This window comes from Nanorana parkeri, unplaced genomic scaffold (genome assembly GCF_000935625.1).
Source record: "Nanorana parkeri isolate BGI_ZX_2015 unplaced genomic scaffold, ASM93562v1 scaffold88, whole genome shotgun sequence".
Classification (NCBI taxonomy): Eukaryota; Metazoa; Chordata; class Amphibia; order Anura; family Dicroglossidae; genus Nanorana; species Nanorana parkeri.
Genome location: NW_017306356.1, coordinates 1532696 through 1545580, shown reverse-complemented (window position 1 = coordinate 1545580; position 12885 = coordinate 1532696). Strand labels below are relative to the sequence as shown.

At 41.6% G+C, this 12885-nt stretch overlaps 1 protein-coding gene across 1 annotated transcript in view; it reads right to left on the bottom strand.

Annotated features, from left to right (window-relative positions):
• Nucleotides 1-12885, bottom strand: part of LOC108783787 (glyoxylate reductase/hydroxypyruvate reductase-like) — a 20006-nt gene that overhangs the window by 303 nt on the left and 6818 nt on the right. The window contains exons 3-8 of the mRNA XM_018552444.1: nucleotides 12321-12393; nucleotides 11523-11639; nucleotides 8170-8258; nucleotides 7911-8015; nucleotides 5628-5763; nucleotides 3008-3138 (exon numbers count right to left, since the gene is read on the bottom strand). Of these exons, the coding sequence (XP_018407946.1) occupies nucleotides 3008-3138; nucleotides 5628-5763; nucleotides 7911-8015; nucleotides 8170-8258; nucleotides 11523-11639; nucleotides 12321-12393 (651 nt within the window). The remainder of the gene's footprint in view (nucleotides 1-3007; nucleotides 3139-5627; nucleotides 5764-7910; nucleotides 8016-8169; nucleotides 8259-11522; nucleotides 11640-12320; nucleotides 12394-12885) is intronic.

Genomic DNA, 12885 nt, shown 5'->3' with positions numbered 1-12885 from the left:
CATCTCCTTAGGTACTGGATGTCGGGAGCTCATTTGCAATGTTTCAAACACAGAACAGTAGTCTGCCATCCAACTAAAATGAATCGGCATGACTTCCTCTTCAGTGCTTATATTCCAGCCCCTTCTCATTTGGTTAATAACCACATTAGTGGCAGAACTAAAGATTTTTTAAAAAGGAGTATGCGTTTCCCTGCGTGTATGCCGCCTTATTTGCTGCCAAGCAAGATGTTGGACATGGCAGGTGATGTATTTTTAAAGCTGCAAATACTTTATTCAGATAGAACTAAAAGGCAAAAAATGTGAACAGTGGCTGATTATGTTATTGCTGACTGGTAGCAGACTTGCTGCGATCACCAGGGGCTCTGAACTACTGATCTAGTCTATTTAAAAGAAAAGTCAAACCTTTTTTTGGCTTTAGTTCTCTTTTAGATCACAAGAGTATATTTACTAATGTACTTCTGTGACAGCAGAGCCTCACTGCAGCCTGGAAGTATCCCGACAATATTGTCAGGCTGCACCCTGCTGTCTGATTGACAACTACCTCTGTCTCTGCCTCTCTAGAGCCAGAGCCAGCTGTGCCCACCCCTCCCCTGTCTGTCCCTGCAATGAGAGCTGGAGGAACCGAGAGAGGAGAGGGGGGAATCCTTGACAGTCACTACAGGTAAAAGTCTGTGAGCCGAGTGATCACTGGTCACATGATCACTCATCTCTCAATCTATGGATCCGCAGTTGTCACACGCAAGCTCTAAGTATTGGGATAAGTATATTTTATTCTCGCAATACTTATCCTTAAAGAAAAAGGTGACCCATGTTCACACTAATGCAATTTTTGCTGTGTTTGCCATTGTGCTACAATGCACAAAAATGGAAATCATTATTCTCTTGGTTGCCCGTGTTTAGGGTACTTTTGGTCAAATGTATGCAGGCTATGTTTTAGGCTACTTTGTCTTCTGGTTAAATGGAATGGGCGAGTAATGGGCGAGTATTCGTAATGCTCTGATACTTACCCCCGATACCGGAACTTTCGGTGACAGGGAGATTTCCTCTGACCAGCAGTGTCACGAGGGAATATAGAGCCAGCTTCCCGGTCAATTAGGAAGCCGGCGGCGGGTAATGACTTGCCGCCTGGCTTCCTGATTGGCCGGGAAGCCATCTCCATGCTGTTTGGCCAGCTCGATGCTGATTGGCCGGGAAGCCGACTCCATGCTAGCAGAAGTCCGTTTTTAAGGGCTTACCTTAAATTATGCCTCTTGATCCGATTATCATCTTCTTTCCAGTAGTTTTCAGGAGTCCCTCCATCGCTGGTGCCGGTCTCTGATCCAGCGGTGACTGCTGTGTCCTGTGTGTCCCACGGTGTCTGTGCACATGCCGGGCTGCCTGCATTGATTTACCCTGTGTCTCTCCTCTTCTCCTGGGCTGAAGATCTCTAATGCGCATGCCCCCGCCCATTATCCTTCACGGCCGCTTGAGAATTTTTCAGATCTTCGAACGGGAGCAAGCGGCGGAGACACTTTTTTTTTCTATGTCTTCGCACATATATTTGCTGCTTGCTAGCAGTAGATATATGCAAAAAAGGGTAGGTTTAATTCTACTTTTAAGGCTATTTTTGGTCAAACAGATATTTGACCAAAACAGCATAAAACAATAGCCTGAAACCATTGAACCAAAAACAGCCTAAAATAGCCTGATAAACGGACATCTCTTTGGGTACTTGCTGAAGGTTTTTTGGCATTAAATTGTGTGAATTACATGTGTGAATGTTATTTATGTATATAAGACTTCTAGTCTAAAATGTGTACCCTAAGAGATATCAGGGAAAAGAAGGTAGGCAGGATGTTATATAACTTAAGGGACTTGCTGTGTGCAAGAGGTCGAGCGTACACAGCTGAAGTACACATCACGGAAGTGCATAGATTTGAACTGAACCATTGAAAAAAAGTGGTTATCATTAGGGATGCACCGATACCGGTATTTCGGTACCAAGTACGAGTACCGATATATCTTTTCGGTACTCTCTGATACCGAATACCAAGTACCGGAAGTCCCATTCAGGAAGCCAGACGGCGTGTAATGACTCGCCACCTGGCTTCCTGATTAGCCGGGAAGTCGGGCAGCGTGTAAAGACTCGCCACCCGGCTTACCAATTAGCAAGGAAGCCGTCCCCATGCTTCTCGTTACTATGTGACGAGAAAGCATGGAGCTGGTTTGCTGGCCAATTACGGAAGCCGGGCGCCATGTAATGACGCGGCACCCTGCTTCCTTGTTGGCCAGGAAGCCGGTTCCATGCTCCCTCATCATGAGATGACGAGGGAGCATGAAGCCGGCTTCTCGGCCAATCAGAAAGCCGGGCGCTGAGTCATTACATGGTGCACGGCTTCCTTATTGACCAGCTTCCCGACCAATCAGGAAGCCGGGCAGCACGTCATTACACGCTGCCCGGCAAGCCGACTCCATGCTCTCTCGTCACAAGTGATGAGGGAGCATGGAGCCGGCTTCCCGGCCAATCAGGAAGCTGGGCAGCGTGTAATGACACGCTGCGCGGCTTCCTGATACAGGAAGTATTGGGCTAGGCAGCGGAGCATTTGGGTGAGTACGAGTACTCGCTCAAATACTCGGTATCGACGCCGATACCGATACTAGTATCGGTGCATCCCTAGTTATGATGCAATGCACTGCTTACCTAAACCACAAAGGTGTGAGCCAGCTTGCTCGGTGAAACCTTGTACATTTTAGAAAACAAGGTATAAAAGATCTGCTTCCTTGTTGGCCAGGAAGCCGGCTCCATGCTCCCTCATCATGAGATGACGAGGGAGCATGAAGCCGGCTTCTCGGCCAATCAGAAAGCCGGGCGCTGAGTCATTACATGGTGCACGGCTTCCTTATGTAAGAAGTTCTTACAAAGTTATTAGCTTATTCGTTTATTTTCTTTCCTTTTTTAATTTGATCAAAGCTTGAAATAGAATTATGGATTAAAATGCCAACTTTCTCCTTATACAGCAATACTTACCACAATTCTTCAGTTTGAAAAGTGGATGATCTGTAGGAAGGGGTTCTGGTACTGTAACATCAAGACCAGCAGCTGCAATCTGTTTAGTGAACAGCGCTTGGTAAAGATCCTCCTGGTTTACCACAGCGCCCCTGAATGGTAAAGATGTACAATGCATATTAAAAGCCAGAAGACACATACTTAGGAGTATATTTATAAAGAGTCATTTGTCCTACGAAACCATATGTACATCATTCTATTAAATTGGATGGCAAAAACAAATGTTATTAGTATATTTTCTTTCCAGGTCAAGTGCAATGTATTCATAGGAATAGAACGAATCAAGAAAATACCACAATATGGCTATTAGATGGAGCTGAAGATTATAGGAAATAGGTCATTAATACCTGTGCTCCTCAGCTCCATCTAGTGGCCGTACTGCGGTATTTTCCTGATATTACATTCAACCTGGAAAGAAGACATACTAATAACATTAGTTTTCATTTGTACAAAACAAAGGTACTGTACATGCAGTTTCACAGGATGCAATTTTTTTTTTTAATACACCTCTTAAAGTTTTAGTCATATATAAAGGAAACCATTAACTATGTTTCTGAAAAACTGCCATTATTGTTTGTCATAAGCATGTTAACTCAGTTTCAGAGTATACAAACACCTCCCCCCCCCCACACACACACCCCAATGGCTTGCACAAAAAAGTTAATATTGGTAATATTGAAATATACAATTTTTAGGATTTCACAGCAATATTAGCAGTTTTTTTTTTAATAATTTAGGGTAGCTATCAATAAATAAACATATTTTCTTTGAATATGATCTAAATTTACACATAGACAGTATATATAGAAAATTAGAAATTGAGCATACTCTTCAGTAAAAAATAACAGAGAATGGGCATCAAAGATATTTGTATGGCTGAAAAAATGATAGCAGGTATCTTGTGAAGTCTGTTCAAAGAGTACTTTTTACATTTAAACACTATACTGTATTACATGTTCACTTGCTCTATTTTAACTTTAAAAAAAAAAAATACTGTTTAAGAGCAGCCAGTACAAGATTAAGACTATTGATTTTATTACCAAAGAAAAATATCTTCTTATTTGGTTTTATTAAAGGAGAACTATGGGGTTAGGGCTTTTCCCTATAGTACTCCTAAGGGTCCCGTCATCCAAAGCACAGTATACCGCAAGCTACAGTTCGCGGTATACTGAGATGCCGCAGCCGGAACGGATCCCGACAATTCTGTCTGGATCCACCCAGCTGCGCGAGTGACTGCTGGCTCTGCCTATCTAGAGGCAGAGCCAGCTGTACCCGCCCCCTCTCCTGTCCGTTCCGCCAGTCAGCGCTGGAGGATTGGACAGGGGAAGGGGGAATCCCTGCAGGGAGCCGTGAGTGACAGTCATGGCTCTCTGCACGGATAGATCGAGAAGTGAGCGAGCACCGTTATGTGTTCGCTCACTTCCCGATCTACTGAGCCGACCTGTGACAGTTTCATTGTCACAGGTCGGCTCAGATTATGAGGCTGAGTGAAAATCACTCGCCTCATAATTCTCCTTTAAGTTACAGGGGCCTGACTTTCACTTACTTCATTGCTAAAGCTGCCAACTGTCATTCCAGTGTACAACGAAGACAAGGTGGCAGTAAATTAGAACAAAAAATCTGTGCCACCAAACAAAAAAGAGAACAAAGGAGTTTTTATTGGTTTTGGTCAAACACAGACCCATGGCCGGATTTCCCACAAGGTCACCAAGGTCATCAGGGGGGCAGGGAGTAGAGGGGCGGCAGGGGTGTGGAATTTCTATCTCCCGACGCCTGTGCAAGCAGGGCTAAATGTAGAGCAGGGAAGCCACAGCTCATTTTGTACTTGTATGCAGCCTGCAGGTCTGTCCCCCCTGCTGCCCCCTCTTCCCCACCGGCTAACTCTCTCCCCGCCGACCGCCTCTCTTCGGAAATGGAGACCCTTTCTTCAGGATGGAGAGCGAGGAGCATAGCGGAGAACATCAGTTGTCCGCTCGGCTTTGTGTGAACACTGAGACAGGAATGCTGTACTTGCAGCGTTCCCATCCCTTTTATGTAGTGAGTGCTGCCCTCTGTCTGCCCATCACTTTCATCAACTTTCTGGATTCCCAGTGCACTTTACATCTATTTCCTTGCTGCCTGATGTGATTTAATCTCAATTTCTCATAGCCCATAATGTGTTGATAATGTTACATTGTTGGATGTTCAGAAGGCAGGCCTGCTTCACACCTATTTTATCGGGCGGATTCAAACACAAAAACCCATACCAGTCAATGGCGACAGTTTACACCTAAGCGTTGCTGTGAACGTGCGATATCACCTGTCATGCAAAAAGATGCAGGAGCTATTTTCAGGCAGATGTCGCGTGGTTTTGGTCCCATAGACATCTCTATGCATTGAGAACCGCATGGTTTTTGGACGGTTTTTAACGCAAAATCATGCAAAAACAATGCAAGACAAGCAAAAAGAGGTCACCAACCTGCAATCACCTAGGTGTGAACCAGGCCTCAGTTAGTATTGACACCTGGAAGTGCATATTCAACCGGGTTGAGTGAAATTGTGTCAGTGCATTGAGGAAGTACAATCCATTCAGATTTCCTACCTGCTGGTATTGATGAATACAGCATTGCTTTTCATGTTGGAGAATAACTGTTTGTTGCAGATGCCGTGTGTATCAGGTGTTAGTGCACAGCAGACAAGAAGAAAATCAGACTGTTTGGCCAGCTCCAGTAAAGACACTGAAAAACAGCAGTAGAGGCAATTGAAGAGCTGCAAATATACAGTAAGTTAATACCAAAAGTTGGTCATAACACAGCCCAATATTTGGGCCAACATTTTAGTCTTTTGTATTAACAGTTTTTCATTTAACAGACTGGGAGATGTAGAATAGATGAACAACATGTATGAGTATTGTGTTCTTTAGCATGTCACCATCATTTGGGCCTAATTATTAAATAATGGTAAAAATGTCTTAAGGAAAATGTTCAGGCTGTTATGCAAAGCAATTATGAAAGGAAAATCTTATTGGCAGCTATGGATAACACAGACTGCCTGATACAAATCCTTCCTCAGGTACATGTTTAGTTCTTAGTTTTTAGGCATAGTAACTACAGAGTCCTTGAAGAAATTGAATACCTGTATAAATACTTTGTAAGTCTTATATTAGGGACATACAGTAGAAGTATATAATGTAAAAAGTGTTCTGTTTAGCTTACTTTATCCTTTTTATAACTAATAAAGCTGATTTGCTCTGTAATACACACTTTTTATAGCCTGGTCTGGACTCCCTTTAACTTCATTGGGATTTTGGACATTCTTAATTTCAGAGGGGTTACAAATTTTTAAACATTTTAGATAAACCAAAACCAACAAAACGTTTCAGAAGTTCACGCATTTATAATAACCATGGTTGTCAGTCACCCAATGGGCTAAATGTCCCTACATTATTCATTCCTAATGTGGATAGATTAATAACTTCAAAGTGGACACGAGTTGGAAATTACGGCAGGGAAATCTTACTGTTGAAACATTCAAGGCATATCCAAAAAGACAGGGTTTGACTTAGCCAACCGAGTTCTACCTCTAACTAAAATTTCATTTTTGCACAGGCTGGGCTTTAAAGAACAAATATGTAATAAGTTTCAGTTTTCCAGTCCCTAGATGTAGTGGCTGCATTAGATTTTTTTAGGTGTGACAGTGCTGTGCCTTGCTACAGCGTGATAAGTGTTAGAGGTAACTCAGAATTCCCACTTATACAGGTTGAGGGGCTTCAGGGTGCATGTTTCATATGGAAAAAACAGGCTTTTCAGTTTTCTCCATGATTGCAAACCCTGGGCAGAGTTCTGGAACCCCCAAGGCTTTGGAGAAACGTAGGTGGGATGAAGCCTCCAACCCTGGGACCATGTTTTGCTGTTGACCAGCACCCATTGTTCAGCTGTTTACAGCCCTTATGGTACAGGTGCTGGCTAGTGTTCAGGGCTCCACCTGGGAGATAGAGGAGGTCTCAACCCAAGGGGACAAGAGGGCTCCAACCAGGAGTTATGGTGGAAGCCAGTACAGCTGAGAGCAGCCAGAGATGGTACATGTGTGCACAGAGCTGTGTTTTGAGGACTATCTAGAGGAGAAGCAGGCCATGGCCTGAAGTGTGAGGCCATAGCAGAGACACTGTAAGGAAACGCCAGGAGACTGAACAAAGATTTTTGTTTTGTGGCATAGAGATGCTGAGCAAACCCTGTGAGAAAAATGTTTTTGTGACCTGAACTTTATTTTTAATAAAAGTCGGCATGAAAAGCCATAAATAGAAGACTTGTGCGTGTATGGCTCCTTCAAGCTCCTACCATTGGAAGCTAGTTCTCACAAGGCTAAGAACATTTTCAGCATGTACAGAAAATACCTGTTGATCTTGGGAAATATTTAGTATCTTTGTCACTTCCTGTGAGCTAAAGTGAAAGAAAAAAAAACAAAAACCAGGAAAAGGAAAGGCAGACATGTTTGAAGTTCAGCCTGGCAACCGTGGCTCACTTCATAGATAAAGTGGAGGAAGGAGCAGACCTAGGGACAGGAAGTGTCTGATCTGCAGGATGACCAGGCGAATATAAAGGGCAAAGCCAGAAAATAAGAAAAAAAATGCTGACACCTAATTTAAGGGGCTGCTAAGCTGAAACATACAGAATTTTTATTTGGGGGTTAGATAAGCTTTAAAAGATGAAAGAGTCTGGAGAAAAGATTTTCGTCCATAAAATAATTGTAACATAAAACCATTAAAGTAAATTTCAGAGCTGCAAAACCATCAATTCATTTCACTAAACTATCATAATAATAGTACAGAAGTATAGATTAGATTGACAGTTCTTTAATCGGGAAATATATCAGAATCATGTTTTACCAAATTCAGCCGAAATCTTTGTTGCTAATTCATGCCTTGGTGCTATATCATTGTACAGGACCTTTTTGATACCAAATGGTTTCATACGGTTAATAATGGCTTCACCTTTAATAAAAAGAAAACATTTTTTGAACCATTTTGCCTTAAAAAAAGAAACAGAATTAAAGAGCAGTTGTTACTTAAATTGAAAAAAAAGGTTACTTTTCATATATGTTGATTCAATTGATTATCACTTATTATCCTTGCTTGGGTTACTCACCTATCCTTCCCAAACCCAGGACTCCAACAGTACTACCAGTCAATCCACTTCCACACATCCACAAAGGCTTCCATGTGCCCCATCCTCCACTAACAAAGGCGAAAAAAAAGTCACAGTGTTGGATTTAACAAAACTAAAGTAAACAGTACAGAGTGAAAGAGTTGCTTACAGCAACCAAATAGATTTCTAGATTAACCTGAACAATTAAATTTGATCATCTGCTATGAGCAACTGCCCGCTATACACGCCTGTTTTCTCTACTTGCATTTTTTTTAATATTTAAGAACCTTAAATATTATTCTGTATATGTTCCTCTCAAGTGAGGGTCCAAATGCCTATCAACCCAACAGTTCTGTTCAATATGGTTGAAATGCATGTCACACAGCAAACATGCTGCCTGTCAACGCATCTCAGGCCACAGTTGCACAGTTTTTCCCCTACTGAACTATTAAATAGTTGTCATCCTCATGGTCATTATTGGCAAGTCTGCTTCATAGACGATACACCTTATCTTCAAGGCGCTGTGTCAGCGAAATCACTTCATCATTCATCACTTGGAAATTAACTTACAGTAACCGTCCTCATCCGCCTTCATTTCTTTCTGCACTGTCCCCCACCCCCATACAGGTTCATGGCAGCAGCAAGTTAGACACTGATCTTTGTTTTCTTCCTTTTATCATTGATAACTATTAGAATGTAATGATATTGCACTTGCTTCAGTTATCCCTAAGGAGGACTCAGGTTGCCTCTTTAGGCTAGGTTCACACCTAGACGATTTATCACATTATGCATTTAGCCGTGCTATATCGTGCAAAATACAGATTCCCATTGAAGTCAATGGGGCCTGTTTACACCTTTGCGTTTCTTCGCACAGCTGAAATCGCCTGTCGCGCAAAAAGGTGCAGGAGCTATTTTTGGCCAGTTGTCGCACAGTTTTGGTCCCATAGACATCTCTATGCATTGAAAATCACATGGTTTTTAAAGCAAAATCGCACCAAAAAACACGCGGGACAACCGTGCAAAAACCGGTCACTGGCTCAATCGCCTAGGTGTGAACCTAACCTCAAAGGGTCTTAGTAGGCTACATGTTTTGATCCTGTGGAGCATATTGTAACATTACCTAGAGAAATATAAAGCAATAGACCGTTCTGCCTTTACATTGGCAATATTTTAGCAACATAATTGGGGGAATTTATCAAATATCAAAATCAGGAGCAGCTGTGCATGACAACCAATCAGCTTCTCTTTCATTTTCAAAGCTTAACTGAACAAACTAAAGAGAGAAGCTGATTGGTTGCTATGGGCATCTGCTCCACATTCTGTCTGCTCCAATTTTTCTTTTCCCCTTTTTGCCATCTTTTTTATTCTTTGGCAAGACCCTTTCCAGCCTATGTTTCTTTTAGAAATTCCCATTGTGGTGTTTCATTTTTACTGTCATTATGGTGCATTGTCTCAGCCAGTATCAAGTTGACCCAGTGGTCTGATAGATAAGTATAGTCCCTGGCTGCAGCTCCATATATTGGTAGTGGTTTTCACCTAACTGCATGTAGCATGCATGTAGCCCAAAAAGGCACCATGCTACTGGCAACTTTTAGTTATATATTAAGAACTTTTTTTAACTTTTTTAGAGAAACAGAAGATGTTTGGAAGTTTTCCAAAAGGAGCTTAAATCAGCTGGCTGACCCATCAATGGCGGCAACAGCTATCTTGACCAAGATCGAAGCAAGCACTTAGTGAGCAACCTATTAGATTAAAGGGTGTGTGTTTTTTCATCCTGTCAAATACTCATACATGTTTGAATGTCAAAAGTATGTGAATGTAGGAGAAGAAAGAAGAGCACTACGCCCTTGGTGCCGACATAAGAGGACTAATTTCCAGCTGCAATAGCAGATGATGATGACATGACAAGGGCAATGGGGAGGATGGGCTTGCTGCTGTTGGCCACTGTGGCCAATGGAGTCTGTATTCTACATAAAAATTGTATTTTTCAAGTGTGCCAGGATAACAAAGGCTCTGCCTTTGCTGCCATTTGCTGACCAGTGCAAACAATATGTAATCTGTCAATGTAAAAAAATACATCTGCAGAACAGTGATAACTATGCAATTTTACCAGCGCCCAGCGATAAACCGACCAATACCCAGAGATAATGACACAAAAACAGCATTATCCGTACCAGAGATGTCCCCTCTGGTAGCAGCCATGCCTCCAAATAGTTTTGTGTTTTTTTGTGTGTGATACCTTGTGGTAGCCTATCTTCTTTAAAATCAATTTCTTCCTCATCAAATTGAATTAATTTCTATCAATAGTGCACCATAACATCACTCTAATTAGACCCCGAGCATGTTTCAGAAGATGTAGAATTAAATGCTTCATGTATACCTTTTGCATTGATAAATATGTTATGGTGTCGACTCAAGGATGCGGACCCTGGATACACTTGTGGGGCGCCTAGGGTGGTAACAAAAGTGCAAGTAGTTTAGGCTTGGAGCTGGGCTCAGCAGAGTAAAAGGATGACTGTAAGTCCGGACAAGGTGGAATACAATGACGGAATGTAGGTAGAGTGGGATCCTCAGGGGGTGGAGTCTAACAGCCAGAGCTCCTGATGGTAGAGATAGATTTTGCTGCATGCTGACCCCAGGTTGTGATCCCTAGGTTCACTCTACTCAGATAACAGTGCACTAAAGCTCTCAAGAGACAGGGCTATAGTTTGGGGTAGGCTGCGGACCAGGATCACCAAGAAACAAGCCAAAGGTCAGGACAGATAGCAGACACACATTTCAGGAGACAAACCAAAGGTCGGGACAGGCGGCCAGCATTTATTCCAGTAGACAAACCAAAGGTCAGGAGAGGTGGTGGATGAAGACTATCAGGAACAAGACAAAGATCGGAACATGGAACAGCAAAAAAGAACAGCAGCTAGACAGCAAACAGGGGCTTGGAAACTAGCTAGAAACAGCGTTGCTAAGGCAGTACTGACACATGGGTTCCACAATAACCACCAATGCAATTGACACCTACAGTATATGATTTTCAGTGATCTTGTACTCCTCATTGCATCCTTCTTCTAGTTCTATCTCTCCATCAAATTGCAAATGGAAGTTTTTACACTCTTGCATTGCCAGAGCCACCTTTATTTGTAACAGTTATGAACACTGCTGATTCAAATCTGCTAAAGTTTTTCCCATGACTTTATCTTTACCTGGTTACTCATTACCGCTTACATCTTAACCTCTATGCCATCTAGACATCACCAGAAATATTTAAGCAGCTGAACTAGAAGTAAAAATCAATTAGTGTATGACTAGATTTAGTTGAGTACCCCTGCTTAGACCAGGCCATTTTTTCCCATTACCTTCTTGCTTCATCCACAGCCTCAATAAGTCGTCGAGATGTTGCCAGCAACAATGCTACTGTGAGCTCAGCCACAGCCTCTGTTAATACATCAGGTGTAAATCCAATTCTGATGCCACTGATGAATAAAATATCAAAGATTACTAACATTTCAATAAAATTACCAGTTTTATAGTGGATCTATACACTAAAAATGTGGTGTTTATTTGCACTGCCTAACCTGGTCCAATAAACCTATAAATGTTAATATAAGGGCTCAAGCTATCACTGGTGTTGGTCAGGTGTCTAAATGCCAAAGCATTAGACACATGGTCCCTAAAGTCGTTGGTCACTTACTTGGCATACACTAATTGGTCAGCTGTTCCTGAAAGTCAGCTCCCGATGCAACTTTGGCATAGGTCAGTTTACCAATTCCCTGACATTTAGTCACATGACCAGAGACAAAGAGTCAGAGGTAGTGTTTTCCGCAGGAAAAAGTTGGCATTTCAGCCCTTCATTGAAAGGTATTATTTTAACATACTGGATGAGGTAGAATAGCTAAACATAAGGGTATAGTCTGTTTTTTTTACTTTATATTAGGGACATAAAGTATGCAATTTGAAACAAAACACATTTAGTTGACTCAATCCTCTTAATAAATAACAATGGGGACACCCAAAGGTTATTACACTACAGAAATTATGATATTGCATAGAAGCATGTATAATAATATGCTGCACAACAATAATTCAGGATATGAAGTAATACATTGATTTTACAAGACAGAAACTTCTTAAACTGTTACAGTTTGATAGCTTACCGTTTTTTCATTTCATCCAGTGACAAATGGTCATACCCAACAGACATTGTGCTGACTACCTTAAGACTGGGACCTGTGTAAATATTATAGCAGTAGGTGACTTAACAGTGATATTGCTATATTGGAGAGCTTTCATAAAACTTTAATTTCCCCTTGCCTGTTTTTATTTAAATTTTATATACCGTATATACTCGAGTATAAGCCGTCCCGAATATAAGCCGAGGTACCTAATTTTACCAAAAAAAACTGGGAAAAAGTATTGACCCGAATATAAGCCGAGGGTGGGAAATGAGGCAGCTAATGGTAGATAGATACCAATAAAATTACATTAATATTTATTTAAAAGAAAAATAACCTAGCTCTGTAAGTGGAAAAGGGGGTGCAGGGCTACATATCATGTACTATGGATCATTTAACCCATTCATATTAGCAGAGGATAATTGTAAATCTATTGTTCAGTGCACTTTATATGTAGTATATAGTACATGTACATATAGAGTGCCTGCAACAATACATTTACAATGATCCTCTGCTATGAATGGGTTATTAAATGATCCATAGTACA